The following is a 17,293-nucleotide window of genomic DNA, read 5'->3' as shown; positions in this document are numbered from 1 at the left end:
ATATGTATTTTTCATTACAATATCTATGTTAGAATGTTAAAAGGGATGACACTTGACCTTTAACTTACTTTTTAATTCCTAGGACATTTTTAAGGGATGCATTTTGCGGTTACGTGTAATTGGTGTAAATGATAGGGGCTCTTTAAAAATAAATTCCCCATTAGTGGTCCCTGAACCCAAAAGTTCAAGAATCTTTTTTTTTTTTAAACTTCACGACTGCAGAGAAAAAGGAGAAATAACCATTGTGGCTTTGATTTATGATGTGAGTTCACATTCCCAATGCCAGTACACTCACCGAAGACTCACTTTGAGGAAGTGAAGCCAATGATGAGGAACCAACACAACCCACCCCACACAAACTTACCATGCCACACTATGATGCACCATTAATGAAAAAACTGTAGGCTTTCCTGAGAACTAACAGCACATATGGGAAGTCATTGGAGGATTCATTTGATATCCTTGGTGTCTTCTTCAAGGACTTTGTACAAGCATATGCTCTTTGGCCTCAATGGTAAGGCAACTCGAAGCAAAACAGAATGACTATGGCACGCTAGTAGTAGTATACTTATTTTCTTACTACAATGTTTTTGTCCCCCACTACAATACAACATTTCTGGTGTCAAGCTGACCTCTTTTTTTTTCTCCTTTTTTTTCTTCCTCGAGTCGATCACGATGGACACATTGAGCACCCCTGCTGTATACAGTATGTCGTTATGAGGGCTCTGCGAGCCATACAACCAATAGTAAGTCAATTCACGACACCAATGAAATGTTGACCAAATTAGTTCCGAAATGCTACAACATTTCTACATTCAATTCGACAACCACATTAGAAGTCGTGCAAAACTACAACTGGGCATTTCAGTACTACTAGTGTGCTCCTAGAGGCTACTAGTATGTGACACATGCTGACTAAATATATATATTACAACAAATAGAAAACATAACATCTCCTTAATAAATGAGTAAACTCACCCACTACCCTAATGAGCATAAAGAACAGTTTTAAAAAATAGATTGATGGATAACTAATATTCTCGACATGATTGATCAATAAAATAATTACCTGAACATTTCAAAGGAGATTTTAATTGGATTTCAACCTCACCTTCGCAGTGTGTTCCCTGCACCTTAAAAGCGACTTGACATCGATAACGCAATCATAATTACGGGAGGGTTGAGCATGTTTACATTCCACAAATGAGGCTCCAAATATCAAATCCGTGGAGCCGAGCAAAAATAAAAAAAATAATAAATCAAAATAAAATAAAAATATACTATAAAATATACCAAAGTAAGACTGTAAAGTACAACCTCAGAATAAAGAAACTATACATAGAGTAAATCACTAAAATGTTTGAAAATAAAATGAAGTTCTTTAGATCAGGGGTTCTCAAACTGCGGGCCATGAAATAATGTGCAATAGTCCTACCATTGAAAGAAAAACAGGCTCCTGTCTTATTATTATTTTAAGAACATAAATGGTATTACCACAAAAACAAAAGATTCTTTTTACATACAGGAGACCTATGTTTTTAAGAATATAGTGCTTTAAAAAAATAGCAAAGGCATATTTTACAAAATAAAAGGTGAATTATGATAATAAACTTATATTTTTGACATTCTCTTTATAAAATATGAATCACTTCTCTCTTTTATTTCTAATTGTGATGACATTTTTGGGTAAAAATACACCTTGTAAGATTATTACTTTTTTTCACCCTGACAAAATGCATCTTTTTTTTTCTTAAAGATGACTGTTTTTCTTGAAAAAATACGACTTTATTTTCAAAACATCTTTTTTTCAGCTAAAAATATTAACTAATTGAAACAAACTAAAAAAATAGACATTTTTTAAATTCCTATGGCATTTTATGCGACACATGCTGCTTAGATTTAATTGGTTTTAGGAATTTTTTGGGGCGTGTGGGGGTGGGTCTCTCCTCTGTAAGAGATCCCTTGAATCTAAAAGTTTGAGAACCACTGACCTTCAAGACAAGAAATACAAATTAAAATTAATTTGTGCAGTCATGTCTGTTTTGTTACCTAATGCCGTCAGAAAAGTCACTAAAACTACAATGCTACAATAATTAGAGTTGACTTGTTTGAGTTCCTTTCTATTAAACAGGTCAATATGTCTACACACCCCTGTTTTAATGCTAGCTTTGTGTTATGAGACAAAACCAAATAATTCTAATGATAATTTCCTGAACATTTCCAAGATAGAAGAGCATGTGCACATTTGTGTAAAAACACAAAATGGAACAGGGGTTTGTCAACTTTTTATATCCACTGTAGTTATGTTCATCTGGTGCAAAAATTAGAGGGAACCACCGGAACCAAATGGTTTGAGGACTCTTGCTTTAGATAATACAGAAGAGAAGCCCAACTATTTTTGACTTGAGACAGTGGTTTTCAAACTGGGGGGCGTGTCCCCTGGGAGGACTGTCCAATTCTATGATGGAGCGGGGGGCTACTGTGAAGACTTTTCATTACCAAGTTACTCCCAGCTGTTGTTCATGTTTTTGATTTACAAGGAATAATGTTTGCAAGCCATTGGGTGGGTGGGGGGCAGCATTGCAAATGTGCAAGTTTTGGTCACTGAAAATTTCATCTCGATAAACGAAACTTTGGGAACCACTGACTTAAGCATTTAACACTAACTCCAGCTATGACGACAGTTTCAATAAAAAATAGATTTAGCAAATGGACCTTTTCACGATGTTTGTTAAAAAATTGGCACCAAAGTACTTCCAAGGGGGCGGAAACTACTACTAACATGAACTGAAAAACACGTGTTTTGGGTTGCGCCGGCAGATACAGTATATGACAAACCATTTTGTTTATTCTTTTAAAAGTATGTCACAATTTGGTGGAACCTACAAGTGAGGAGTATAAATCAAGTGGCTGTGAAGAGATCACAATACTGTACAGCTTTATGCCCGAGTAGTCAAGTCCAAATGGACAGAATGGAAACCGAACCTTCATAATTAGGGTTGTGGAAAGCATTTTCTCACAGATCTGTATAAAATTTCTGGGTGTGCCGTTTTCAAGTCATTTAGCAAAACAAAATCTAGTCTACTAGTAGACTACAAAACACCAAGTCTGTGCTCAGTGTTGTATCTGAATGAGTTCGATAAAAATAAGTTCATGAATTTGTTGATATTATGGGAAAACATAACGTGAACTAATTTCTGCCATGTGAACGCTATTGAGAATGGGCTCATTATGGCGTCTGGGAACAGTTCTTGAACTGCAATTCATTTTCATTCAAGAGCGTCCGGGTGTGTTAGGTACTTCCAGGACAAAACCCGGCTGAACACACTTTCAACGAGGCTTTGTGTTTCGGGGATAATCAGGACATTATTTGACAACCGATTTAGTGCAGTGCCAGTTCAGTTAAAACATGTAGGATCACACCTTGATAAAAATGAATTTAGGATTAACCCTTTTGGTAATCTAAGAAAAATGAAAATAGTTCAATGAAGATAATATAGAGCTGTTAGGAATCCAAAGTCGTCATTGTCCTTTCACCACTGTTCCTATTATATTGTTTTGTGTGTTTTTTTGTGTGCACGTTAAAGACAAAAGTTTTGTTTTCTTTTAATTATGCATTTAAAAAAATATACATTTTTACTCAAGCTTTTGAGATAGTAGAGCGAAAGCTGCAGCTGGCGACTAATATGGACTCAAGGGGTGACAACATGGGAAAAATAAAATGCCAGTATTTTTAGGGTAATTGCCTGTCACAATATATTCAGAGGGAGGGGGGGGGCAAGTAAATAAACTAGTAGTCGTTCATTTTTGAAACGGTGAACTTCGTTCAAAATTTTGAATTATGGACTACGAATGGAATAGTGGGAATGATGAACTAAAGTTTGAAATAGTTTGCATGGAAAATAAACATCAATAACAACAGAATTGTCAATCAATGAGCCAGTCCCTCAGTGTTCACTGTCTTGGAAGAACTACGCCTACCCCCAACATCTTGTTTTTGACTGCGACCTGCGGTGGTTCACGGCATGTGGGACATGTGGGGCCAAGGACGTTGGCGTCTGTGGGTGAAAATCACAACACATCACATCGAAAATCATAACTTCAGGCATTTACCATCTTGTTGTGATGTTTGAGTTTATGCCACCTGGAAGTACTGTACACACGACCTCCTGAATTAAAGGTCGATGGAACAAATATTTGGCACAGTCTACAATCTGGACAGTTTCCATTGCGGGCCTACAAGTTTCTGGGGATATTGTAGGATACCGAAGACGGCGGCGCGCTGGGCCCCAACACTGTGGCAGCCGAGAGGATTTCATTTGGGTACGGCTGGAGGCCCATCTGCTTGTTGAGGTGTAGTTTGTGGACGACGACGCGGCAGAAGTCTTCGCCGTGTCTGTGACAGTCGTCCAGGAGCTGGCGGACCTTGGCGGCGCGTGTGCCCTGGTTCACCACCAGTTCGTAATCCTCGCGCATCAGCATGGCGCGCGCGAGCAGGGCGTCCAGGCTCTGGTTGAGGCAGGCTTCCGTCATTTGGGCCACGATCTCCTCGCGTCGCGTCGACATCCATTGACCGATGGGACCCTGCGAAGGTGATGAGCAGCGCAAGGGAGGCGAATTATCTGCTGGGAGGAAAGAGAGGGATGATATGGTTGATTGGAAAATGCGAAAAATAACAAAAGTTGTTTGGAATTATTCAATAATTCCCTACTCCCTAATCACTACACTATATATGGAGGCGGTTTTGAACTGATCATAATTCTTTAAGGCTCCCAGTTCCAGTTGAAGTAAAATGCTTCACTGTAGGTATGGTATTCTTTTGGTGAAAAAGTTGCCTGTTCATTTGAAGATCATTAGTTGTCAATAAATACATTAATTGCTAATTGAGTCAGATTAGTTAATTCTGAACACAGTTACATCCCCAGTTTGACGAGGGTGTACACATTTATGATTACAGTTGTTTACTTTACCCCCATTGAAAATATACATTTAAAAAAAAATACATTGAGTTGCATAGGTTACAGGTCACATTAAAGGCAAAAAAGGATTCATCTTGATCTTATTTACTTTGGCAAAGGAAAAGAAGTTTTCATCCTTTTTATAGCCACTTTGTAAGTGGATCGCAAAGTGATTATGAACACAGCCAACCCCTCGTTTCTCACGCTCAAATGCACACGCACCTTGTGGCTTTGTACAATTTACACTGAGTGTGAGGGCCTCCAGCTGCGTGTCGCTCTCCCATAAAGGCGGAGCAGGTCTTAGAAATTTGCTCATGTCGTTCATTGGCCGGGCACTCTGGAAGCCGTTTAGATTGTCCTTCAGAGACTCGGGGGGGTCCAGAGTATGAACTGAGACTGATGATGGCGGTCGCTCTGGAGTGAGACAGGAAGAAGACATCAGACGTGGACGCAAGCCTATACAGCTGATAGGTACTCTATTACTTACAGTAAATAAATGCGTAAACTACAACAAATCACACATAGATTCCTTTTATACTTCTCTTTTGTTTTATGTAATGATTTATTGTAAATAATCCCATTTAAAGTAAAAAAAAAACACACATTCATTTTTATTTGCATTGTTTTTCATTTACTTGAAAAACATCACGACTTCATAACAAATTAGTCAATTTATTGATGTTAAATTGAGTATTAGTAGGATATTTAGCATGCATTATTATTATTCTTTATTTATTTTGGAAAAACAAATGGTTTGCTGACTAATTTAAATAAAACAAAACTTGAGCAGAGTTAAAAAGATAGTTTTTAATTTGTAATTTTTTCAATACATTTTATTAAATAACTGATTCACTTATTTAATGTTCATAATGTCATTAACGTATTACTAAATAAAAAAATTGATATTCATTTTTAGATTTGTATTATTTTTATATTTTAAATATATTTTAAATGACAACAATGATATGAGCAAAATTAAAATAAAACTGATGTATTTGCACATTTTATGTCTTTATTTTAAATTGTTAGACAGTTAACTAGTTACATAAAAAATGAACAAGAAAAGTTAAAAATGAGAATGTATTACAAAATAATTATACATTGTACACTTTCAATATGTACATTTGAACGTTATATTTTATTTTAGCTTTATCTAATCTACAGATCACCATTTGTACATTTTAAGAAACTATAAATTTGCTCCAACAGAAACAAAATAGCAAAATTCAGTAAAACAATTTTAGTCACACTGTCATTGTCTTAATGTTATTAACATTTTATTTTCCGACAAGAGTGTAAGAAGATGTCGACTGATGACTGAGCGTCACCTTTGGAAGGCGCCACGTTGCTGCTGGTGAGGGCGCCTGGTAGTGATATGTCCGTTTCCTGGGAGGAACAAGAGCCAGAGCCTGAGCCTGAGATGATGTTCTCCTGTCACACAGGAGTGGTAGATGGGTTACGTTTACAACGCATGCAGTGATAGAACTACTTGTATTTTCTTGACATTGAATCCTTATGCGAGCGGCTCCCGACTGACCGGCCAAATGCGGGATGTGTTCTTCAGCTTCGTCAGAGTCTCGTCCTCGGCCGTCTTCTCGCTCTCGGGCTGTGCTGAGCAGCAGCTGGATCTATGCTTCACCTGTGGATGGCAAGGAGGATGCGAATTAGTCACACTGACTAGCAACAAACTACATCAAAAGGAATGGTTATCAGCATTCAGGATAAACTATAGCAAGGGAACCACTTTGTTTGCATTTATTTCTGATGCAGAGCAGGAAAACCCCCTTCCTCCTTTGTAAGCGATCAATTGTTATGTGCACACTCATGCGCGCACAAAAAGAAGAAGGTCACCTGAAGGGGAAATTGTGTGAAGTAATGACCCGTCATTCATTATCATTCCCGATTTTCTGTGTTTCACTTTCCGGGGGACTTTCTGAATGATGAACTTTGTGAAACAACCACACGTCACGGGTTTACGTCACAAAGATAAAAAAGGGGAATATATATCAATGTTGTATTGCAACAATCATGTAACCAATACTCAAATCTCAGAGCCAGGAAACAGTTCATCTGTAATTAATAATAAAAAAATAAAAATGCTGTAACAGCTAAATGTAAGTTTCAAGTTAACTAAAATAACAGGCTGTGAATTAAAGTTTCAAGTTGAGTAAACTAATAATCTGTATTTACCCTTGACTTCTTGATCTCTAAAACAGCCACCAGGAAGTCGATTTCGTTGAACTTCCTCACCATGGGCTCCAGCTCAATGAGGCACTCTGAAATGGCAGCGAGGAAGTCACACGCTGACGAGACATTACATGGAAAGGAAAAGTATCATTTTCGGTTTCAACATAATCTCACCTCTAAACTGATCCACTCGTTCGGGGCATATACAGAACTATCTACCACATCCCCAAAACGTCCACTTGGTTACAATAAAGTTCCTTCATCAATAATTACAGTATTTTAAATCTACTTCCTCCTGCCACATTTCTTGACCAACCATCTCGTCTCACTTTCTACATTTCAACATTTCTTCAGGCAGGGATGAGAATGACCAATTTGGAAAAACACTGAAAATGTCTGCCTTTGGACAAGACTTTCGCCATACTGGCAAATGTGCAGACCGCTCGATATGCTGCCGGGAATCGGAATGTTGTTTTTATTATAAACACCAATTTTAATGCAAACAGATAGATCGCAATGCCGTAAACAGATGGCAATGCCGTTTTACGCTAACACAGCTGTGACTAATTTCACGACGAGCGTTGCAGATAGATGCTGGCGGGCGGTCGTGATCACAGCCTCGCCCCGTGTCAAGCCGTACCCCCCACCCTCCCCAAATTTCCTCAACGGATTTACACGTTTCACAAAAATGACAATTTCATCTGAAAAAACTCTGAATTCCGCGAATCCGCAGAAAATTCTCATCCCTGTCCAGGCCACAAACTAGTCGTGACTAAAAGACAAGCACCTCTTCCGCAGTACGCTCTAATTTGCCTCAATGAAATTATTCAAAAGTCAATTACAAAGAAGTTGGAGACACTTCTGTAATGTACGCGTGTGCGTGCGTGCATGCTTACTGAGGAAGGAAGGTCTTTCATCAGGGTTTGCGGTCCAGCCGCAGGTCATCAAGCAAACAAGCGTGTCTCTGCTAGGGATCTGATCCGACAGACTGGCTTGGCTTGTGTCAGGACGCATCCCGCGAAGCACATTAAACATGATCTTCATGGGGTTGGTCACTTCTGACACACAATATATGTATACACACACACACACGTTTCATACACATCTACAGCTAGGCAACTTAATCGAAATTGAATAAGTGCAGAAAGGAAGGGAAAAAAAAACAAGTTACCATCATAAGGAATTTGCCTGGAAAGCACTTCCCACATGATGATCGCATAACTTTATGAGAAAGGGAAAAGGCAAACACATTAAAAACAAATGATTTAAATTTAAATTCTCTTTCAAATGAACTAGTCAGCATGATATGTATCTGTACTGGTTTGTTTAGCGTTCACCTCAAATCGTACCACATTACTGATTACCGTAATTCCTGGCCTACAGAGCCCACCCGGTTAGAAGCCTCACCGAGTACATTTGTAAAGGAAATACCATTTGGTACATACATACGCCGCAGCTGTGTAAAAGCCGCAAGTGCCACATTGAAACCCCCATTCAAACACGAGATATTTACAAAAAAAGACGGTACACTGAAAGAGTTTAACGCTAACGCTAGTGCTAACACTGCGCTAATGCTAAAGCTAGCACTAACGTTAATCCTAACGCTAATGCTAACAGGGCCAGTGAAAATAAAACTTACCAGTAAATATCACTGAGACACGCCAGTAACACAGCAGCAACACGCTAGCACAGCGCTAACGCCTGTGCGGCACTAAAAGGGCCGGTAAAATTCACTTCCTCGGCACATGTATTCCACTGGTCTCCTTCTTACCTTTTCCACTCGAGTGCCCCCTTGCGACCGTTAGAAAAAAATGCACAAATTAGCCGCATCACCGTATAGACCACAGGGTTGAAAACGTGTGAAAAAACTCGCGGCTTGTAGGCCGGAAATTACGGTATTAAGTTTCAATGTCTCACCTGTACATATCGTGTTTGACGTCAGCGCGGCGGCTCCTGGAGGGTTCGTACTCTTCTGGGGGCATGTAGATCACCGTGCCACCAATTTCAGACGGTCTGGACCCTGAGCCTTGACTGACAGAGAGTTGCCGCCATTTAGAAAGACCGAAATCTGCAATCTAAACAGAAGATCATCAGGGTTTAAAAAAAATATGTTATCAAATCATTAATGTCCTATTAATTATTAAGTAAGGGTTCAATCGTGTCAGTGAAAGCAAATGTCTTATTTTGATCAATCACAAAGAATCACTTTGCTTTTATGGAGCACTACAAAAATTATTCTGGCAATAATTGATGATCAAATTAGTTGTAGATTAATTTGATAATCGTTTAGTTGTATATTCATCATTAAAGGTATGTTGCCCTCCTGACACAAAAATTAAACTCCACTGAACACACCTTGACGTGGAATTCGCTGTCCAACAGAATATTCTGTGTCTTCAGGTCGTGGTGTAGGAGGGGGGGGGACATGTTGTGAAGGAAGTTGACTCCCAAGGCGATCTCATACAGGACCCTCAGTCTCAGAGGCCAGGCAAGCACAGGGTACATGTCCTTCTACATACACACGAAATATCAAATAAATACAAATATAAGTTTAAGCAAGTGAGTTACCTGAGAGCTTTGATGCTACAAATCCTTGCTGGATAACAGATTGACGAACAAATAGATAATATCTGACTTCCCCTTCTAGTTTATAGACTGAAAAACACATCGATGTTTCACTTTTGTTTCCATGAAATATTGCTATAATAATAATATGATGAAACAATGAGCTGAGCAAAATTAGAGATGGAGCACCCTGAAAAGAAAGACTTTGTCAACCTGTAATTGCTGCTTTTCTGGAAATGTAGGGAGGTTAGACAGATAAGCATGTTTTTATTGCTGTTCTGTTACGGTAAAGTCACTGGATGAAAATACAATATGGGTATTGCGGTTGTGAGTGACTCATCATCAAGTGATCTGGTGGCTACACTCAGCCATTTGTAATTTTGAAGTCACTTCCTGCTCGATACACCAGTTTGTAGCTTACTTAGCAAGCACAGTGGGGCGCGACCGATGTGGATTTTGTTTAGGCTGTTACCAATTCTGAAATTTCACATAAAAAAAAATTAATCACAAGACACATTAATCTAAGAAATATATAATGAAGCTGGGATAGGCTCCAGCAGTCCCGCGACACTTGTGAGGCTAAGTGGCTCGGAAAATGGATGGACAGTATATTTTGCTAATCTAACACTTCTAAAAAAACCTCTGCATTCTCCTTCTACTTCTGAGCCCGCGCTGTAAAGAGAACACACACTCGTGCTCTCATAACTGGGTCTTTGATACAGGGGCAACCAATCACAGGAAAGAGGTCGGTCTTAGCCAAATATAGATAAGGCAGGTACAAAATTGGGTCAAACAGAAGGGGCTCTCCTTTTACCGGACACTCGTTTGACAAAACTAAGGTGTTCTTTTTCGATGAAATTGACACTTTTATACGAAGTCCATGTGAGAGAGACACAATAAAGAGGTCTAAATGGGCAAAATATGGGACCTTTAACATTAAATCACATTTCGTCTACTCCATTCATTTCTTTGCTATCAGGAGATCTCAAAATAAAAAACAGTTGGCTTTTTCACGTGTCAAAAGTGACATCTTTCAGAGTTATTTCCTGTATTGTTTGTTTGATTGTATAAATATTTCTTTCTTTTTTTTAATGGCTGATTTTGGAGAATTTGAAAAGGTATTATATAGGTTGCTAAAATGAGCCAGCCGATTAATCGCTTGAGCCCCAAAGGATACTAGTGCAGGGGATAAAATGGGTGCCTGGGTAAATTATGATAAATTCTCAACAGTTTGAATGTAGCGAAGTTCTACACCGTAAAATAATGTACATTCTATTCAAACTTCAACACGGCAAGGGTTATACTAAAGCGTCACATGAATGCTACGTGTACAGAACGACACAGACATGATACATGTACAAAATGTCTACCTCGTGCAGCAGTTGGTCAAGGGAGCCATTGCTCATAAACTCGGTCACAATGCAGAAGAACTCCGGCTCGTTGCAGATCCCAAAAATCTGGAGGATGTAGTTGAAGCGGGCTTTGTGGAGGACCTCTGCCTCCTTCAGCAGACACTTCCGCTCTCTGGAACACGGGCAGATGCACACAGTCTTCACCATCAGTTGCATGATTTTTTTTGGGTGTTGTTGTTGTCAGGTATGGCATGATCACAAATAAATTATACTACTGATTCCCAATCACTGCTCTGTGATAGATAGAAAATCTTTTTTTCCCCCCCATACCATTTTCATGAAAATTATGTTTACTACAAATCATGTAGATTTGTTTATCTATCGATGCCAACAGACAATGAAATGCTCTTCCATGATATTTCAACATATCTGAGACCATCATTATTTTAGTATACTGTATAGTAAATCCCCTGCCCTCGTGAGTCCTGAAGTGAATAGTGGAAAAAAATGTGAGTACAGGGGTTTAGGGGAACATTTAAGTGTGACAAACATTCATCCATCCATTATCTGAGCCGCTTATCCTCACAAGGGTTTTGAGAGTACAATATTGATCAATTAAACCACAGGTGTCAAACTCAATGCATAGGAACCAGATCAGCTCCATCTGTACCAAACTGCTCCTTGCTCACTTGAGATACTGGAAGCATCTTTTGTTACCCCCCCCCCATTTTTTTTTTAATGAAAATAAGAGGTGAAAAAAAAAAACATTTTCGTTGACTTCTGATTTCAAAAAGTACCTATCTACAAATTGGTTGTGTATATGTAATAATATGAGGGGGCGATGTATATGCTTTACCATTCAGAACCAAATGCAATATTTGGCCCGCGAGGCAATTTCAAATTAATATTAGAGCTGGACCGCCGGTATTACAAGTATTACACACTTGTTTGGTTCTATATTAAAAGGTTCATTTGTTGAAAATTGCCCCGCAGCTTTGTTCAATTTAAAATTTTGGCCCACTGTGAATTTGAGTTTGACACCCCTGCTCTCAGGGAAAGCTCAATTGGGTGGAGTTGAACACCCCATATATATATATAATTATAAAATATTTCATTCCAAGCTCACCATACATACATCCCAACATTAATGGCTTACATGTAGTTTTTTACTTTAATGTTAATATCACTTTTGTCCACCCTCGTTGGTGCGGTCAGAACCGCCAATCAACAGGCTCGGAATACTTGCATCAATTACTGTACTTTCCTATTAAACAACGGAGACCCCCCCCCCCCCCCCACACACACACACACACACAATTTCGACATCCCTGCGGCTACATCTTCATTTTATGGTACCTTTCGCCGAACGGGGAGTCCAACTTGAGGCACTTGATGGCCACGGTGGTCCTCCAGTCGGAGTGCTGAGCCTTGAACACGGTACCGAAGCCCCCTCTGCTCAGGTAGTACAAGTCGGTCAGCTTCTGGTAGGGAATCACAGGCAAGGTGCTGGTCAGGCAACCAACGTTCACACAGCCCGTCGCAGGCGCGTGTGGCTCCATCGCCGTTGGTGAGCCTCGCCGTTTCCAAAGCCGGCAGAGCGACTTGTCTGCCTCCAACCCAAATATAAATAAAAGCAGAAGTGGCCTTTTCGAAATACGCAAGGAGGAGGAGCAGCGGAGCTTGGTTCACACGCATCTCATTATGTTCAAGTGCGTTAGCAAGCTGCTAAGCTAACGGAGAAGGGTGGGCAGGAATGAATGAATGGTGAACTTCGGACTGTTTTCTGGGAGACAACGCCGTCCACTCAGTGAACGGAATTCGGGCCGGTAGGTTTCACTTTGCGTGTTTTGTCTGCTTACAAACAAGCCAGCGCGGTCACGAGGAGACGCGGACAGTCGGGTTTGTTATTGTATATGACGTCACGCTTCCGGGTTGGTTGAAGTTGCCTTTACTGTCGTCGGAATCGATAAAAAGCGAACGGACGGCCATTTAGGGTCGATCAGCGGTTCCTTATCTTTAACCTTCTGAAGAGAAATTGAAAAAAAAATGATATCGCTAAAAAAAATCAATGACTTTACACATTTAAAGATACCTGTGTCATATTATTTCACTCATTTCATTGCAGATATTAACATAATTTTGTCGCTGTTTTTCAGAGCACCAATTAAATTCTCACTTTCAAATAATTAGGATGTTTTCAATGACTTATTGGGTCACGTTTTAAAAAAGAGGTGACCAAAGTTCTCACACACTGTACTTAAACTAAAAGTACTGATTAAATCCCTTTACTAAAAAAGTCACCGGATACGATAGAGAAACGTTTTGGCAGCTTTTTTTTTTAAATGTTAACTCAGAATTGTAAATTAGTTAGCCACAAAAAAAGCATTTTCCCTCCACATTTTATAACTGTGAAACACGAAAGGTGCGTAATAAATAATACTCACTCACCCTAATTTGTCAAGAGGTAGCGCTGTTCACCGTCCAAGTTCCGGTTTCCACCAACGAAGAAGAAAACAAACTTCCTGTGTTCCCAACCCAATTACAACAACGTGGAAATATATTTACAGTAGGCACAAGAACGTCTTTGTAAAAATCTTTTTAAAATGGTCCGTAAATTGAAGTACCATGAACAGAAGTTGCTGAAGAAAGTGGACTTTATTAACTGGGAGGTTGACAACAATATTCACGAGGTCAAAGTTTTGAGGAAATATCGCATCGAGAAGAGGGAAGATTACACTAAGTAAGCATCCGCGTTGCAAAACAGGTTTAGGTTTCATTCTGAAATAACGAAGGAGCCGAACTTGTTGAAGTGGGGTGTCAAATTGACGTTGTCTTCTTAGGTATAACAAATTGAGTCGTAACATCAGGGACCTGGCCCAGAAAATTCGAGACTTGGACGAGAAAGATGGATTCAGAGCTCAGAGCACGCATCATCTACTTGAAAAACTGTGAGTGGCCATTTAAAACCTACGGAGTCTCGAAGTTGACCTGGGGAAGGAAAACATTATTACGTTATGACCTCAAAATAGGGAGGCGACCTTTGCTAGAATATTGTCGTTCCTCCAGAAGGTACATTTGGTTTGCTTACCCTACTACACTTCAAAATAACACACAAACACAGTGACACACAAATGAAATGGTGCTGCAGTGGCGAGAAGGAATTGCAATTTCTGAATGTTATATATTTTTGACCCTTAAAGACTAATAAATTGGCATGATTTTTAGTGTGGTTGCACAGTGTGGTAAATGACCCAAGAAACCAGAAAAGCACTGTTCATTTTTTTTTTAACTGCAATATAAATACAACACATAAAAAAAGCAATGATATCGTAAAAAAGTGTCTGTGGGTAGTGATGCGTTGTACCGACTCAGGGGACCCCAAATTCCCTCGCCTGCACTAGTGCACATGGGAGAAGTGAGTTTAAAAAAAAAAACGATAACTGATCACGAATTCATGTCGATTCTCGCCCTCGAACTGATGCAATTAAATTTGCATTTGGAATGTCCAAGCAACTTTGGAGAAGATTAGTTAATTTTCATGTGTAATTGAGATGACAGTTGTAATTTCCCAACTGGGGTTTTTCCCATTTAACATATACACTGTTGAAGTGAAACATGAAAATGAAAGCACATACAGATACTGCATAGTTTGTTGTGACGTAGATAACGAACACATCTTGTGGAAATTTTAGTAACAGTTTTTCACCATCATAAATTGCTTTAAAAAGGAGATTGGCAATCTGGGCACAATTCTTTGTAGTCACAAATTAATGGTTTGTCCACAAAAAAAAAAAAAAACATTTGATTGGTCAGTAGACTGTGTGAACCTCATGTATTGATTCTTCTTTGTAGATACAGCACCGGACTCATCCCCACCAAACAGGATTTGTCCCTCACGGAGAAAGTCACAGCTTCGTCATTCTGCAGGTAAAACACTTAGTGCACGTGTATGTTTATGGATCCATTCAAATTATCTGGTGTAGAGTAAAAACAGCACAAATTACACCCAAAGCCAAGAAGAATTATTTTTCTTGTTAGTTTGTAAAGACATGTTTTTTTACTTTGGAAAACAATGATCAACATTTTCGCCTATTTGAGACTAAACCAATAACTGCATTGTCATCCATTTGTTTGTATTTTCTGCACTGTCAATTTGAAATAATGCCCTTTTGAATAAATGGGTGCACTTAGAAAAGTTTTCATTTGATCAATCGCAAGGGGAGTAGAATCATTAAGTGATGATTGATTAAAATTGGTCATTAGTTGGAATCCCTAAAAAAAAAAAAATGTCCACGAATGTTTCAACTGTTGGTAGTTGCATTAAAAAGTGTACTAAAATGTTGGAAAACAAATAGTTCTGTAACTTAAGTTAAATACAACTTAACTCCAAATGTACTTTAATCTGAATGTCCCTTTATTATCTTGGCATTCTTTTTCTCCATCCTAACACTGATTGTATTGCATGTTTGACATGTACATTTGAATTCAGTAATTCTTTGACATTAGCCATTATTTTTCTACCCTTTGTGCCCTTGACCACTCTTCATTCGTACTGACCGGCTGTCCTTCACATGATTGTCGTCACTCCCGCAGAAGGAGACTTCCTTGGATCATGGTGAAGCTTCGAATGGCCGAGAACCTGAAAACGGCAATCACCTTCATTGAGCAAGGACGTATCCTTCGCTAGTGATCTACTTAACTTTTGTCTGCGCATTTTCAATTGATTGTGTCTCAAGTAAAAACATGTTTGAGTGGTCCTTGACTTGCTCTCAGATGTGCGTGTGGGCCCTGAGGTTATCACAGATCCAGCATTTCTTGTCACAAGGTATGTAAAGTCATCTTCACTGAAATACTTTGAAACAAGCAGACTTGAGAATATAGGAAAATATATATACATTTTTTTTATAATTTCAGAAATATGGAAGATTTTATTACTTGGGTGGATTCTTCAAAGATCAAACAGCATGTCATGAATTATAATGAGGAGGTGAGCATTGTTGAAAGATTTTCTTTATTGCATATCACTATTTAATATTTGAAGTTGACAGTCTTTTTGTGGAATCTCTTGCAGAGAGATGACTTCGACATGTTGGCGTGAATTTTATTTTATTTTTTTGCCATGTTCACTCTGCACCAAGCGAGGGTAAAAAAAAAAATCTGAAAGTGACCCCACAGTGCAAATTAGAAAGAAAAGTCTCACCACTCTCAAAAACATCTTTAGTCTCCATCCCTCATTTCATAATTGCTATGTGGTTCCTTACATAGTCAAAAATTGCACATCTGGTATGTCATGTAGTTATTTTGGACGTAATAAATTATAATTTGGTTGTGTGTAGCGACAAAGTTTCTGAGATGCTCTTGTTTTGTATGAACCAAGAATATCTGAGGAATATTGTATACTTTCATTAGCCATATTATGAGGTACAGTGATGTGTTAAAAAAATACTTTGTAAATGTAGGATTTGGGGCTATTGAATGTCATTAGATTGTTGCAGGTATGCAAAGTGTCAGAATGTTTTCTATCAAATATATGTGGGTCACTTTCATATAATTTATCACTAATGGTAAAGACTTGCCACTATGAATATCCTTTTGAAAATACAATTTACTGATTATTTGAATTGTTGGCAGTGATTGTTCAAATGGTAATAAATGTTTCCAAGAAAAAGTATATATTGTAATGTACTAAATTTCACACTATGAATGCCAAAATGTGTATCGCTGTGGGTCCTGAATGAAGTTTCATGGTTTTCATTGATTGATTATTTTTTGAAGATGTTCTCCTTATTGCTTAATATTCATTTTCCATTAAAACTAACACAAACATAGTGTCTTAACAGTTCCTTTTTCTTTACACTTGATGTCAATGGAGGAATCCTTATCTCGTTGCAATACACCAGAGGGATCTGTGAGTTAACGTGCCAGGATTAGGCAGCCATTTTGCATTCACACAAATAGCCGACAACAGTCTTATTCCTGCTATGAATATGTACGAATTTTTGAGTGTCAGAACTACAGCATGGCTTTACCATTATGATTATATAAAGACAAAAAAGAAATGGACCACATTCATGGCAACACTTGATGCATTTAGGTGAAGGAATGAAGTGACCTATGAGGTTACAATTTGTCTCATGCTTCTTGGATGCCATCTGGTGGAAAAATAGTATTCTTTCAATTTGTTATAATGTGGGGTCGTGTAATAAGTATATTAAGTAGTTCGGTGTATTT

General features: G+C 38.6%; 2 protein-coding genes across 5 annotated transcripts; one reads left to right on the top strand and one right to left on the bottom strand.

The window, feature by feature from the left end:
• Nucleotides 1–1,021: 1,021 nt before the first annotated feature.
• LOC133511377 (receptor-interacting serine/threonine-protein kinase 2-like) lies at nt 1,022–15,708 on the bottom strand. Of its 4 annotated transcripts, none has more exons than XM_061840252.1 (12): nt 15,620–15,708; nt 12,419–12,543; nt 11,081–11,234; nt 9,501–9,656; nt 9,063–9,220; nt 8,317–8,366; nt 8,042–8,203; nt 7,149–7,234; nt 6,496–6,597; nt 6,287–6,389; nt 5,181–5,372; nt 1,022–4,625 (listed from the first exon to the last, which is right to left on the bottom strand). In XM_061840252.1, exons 3-12 carry the CDS (start codon nt 11,114–11,116, stop codon nt 4,237–4,239), a joined length of 1,434 nt encoding a protein of 477 aa, XP_061696236.1. In that variant the 5' UTR covers nt 11,117–11,234; nt 12,419–12,543; nt 15,620–15,708; the 3' UTR covers nt 1,022–4,236. The 4 variants fall into 4 exon arrangements, with proteins under 4 accessions (XP_061696236.1, XP_061696235.1, XP_061696233.1 ...); XM_061840251.1 differs by lacking the exon at nt 15,620–15,708 and adding an exon at nt 13,511–13,615; XM_061840249.1 differs by lacking the exon at nt 15,620–15,708 and having other exon boundaries at nt 1,024–4,625; nt 12,419–13,433.
• Nucleotides 13,628–16,814, top strand: imp3 (IMP U3 small nucleolar ribonucleoprotein 3). The gene is made up of 7 exons (XM_061840256.1): nt 13,628–13,802; nt 13,903–14,010; nt 14,915–14,989; nt 15,656–15,735; nt 15,836–15,887; nt 15,977–16,049; nt 16,134–16,814. The coding sequence occupies exons 1-7, from the start codon at nt 13,666–13,668 to the stop codon at nt 16,158–16,160; spliced, it is 552 nt and encodes a 183-aa protein (XP_061696240.1). The 5' UTR covers nt 13,628–13,665; the 3' UTR covers nt 16,161–16,814.
• The last annotated feature ends 479 nt before the right edge of the window (nt 16,815–17,293 follow it).

This window comes from Syngnathoides biaculeatus, chromosome 13 (genome assembly GCF_019802595.1).
Source record: "Syngnathoides biaculeatus isolate LvHL_M chromosome 13, ASM1980259v1, whole genome shotgun sequence".
In the NCBI taxonomy this organism is placed as follows: domain Eukaryota; kingdom Metazoa; phylum Chordata; class Actinopteri; order Syngnathiformes; family Syngnathidae; genus Syngnathoides; species Syngnathoides biaculeatus.
This window is presented reverse-complemented; position numbering and strand designations above follow the sequence as displayed.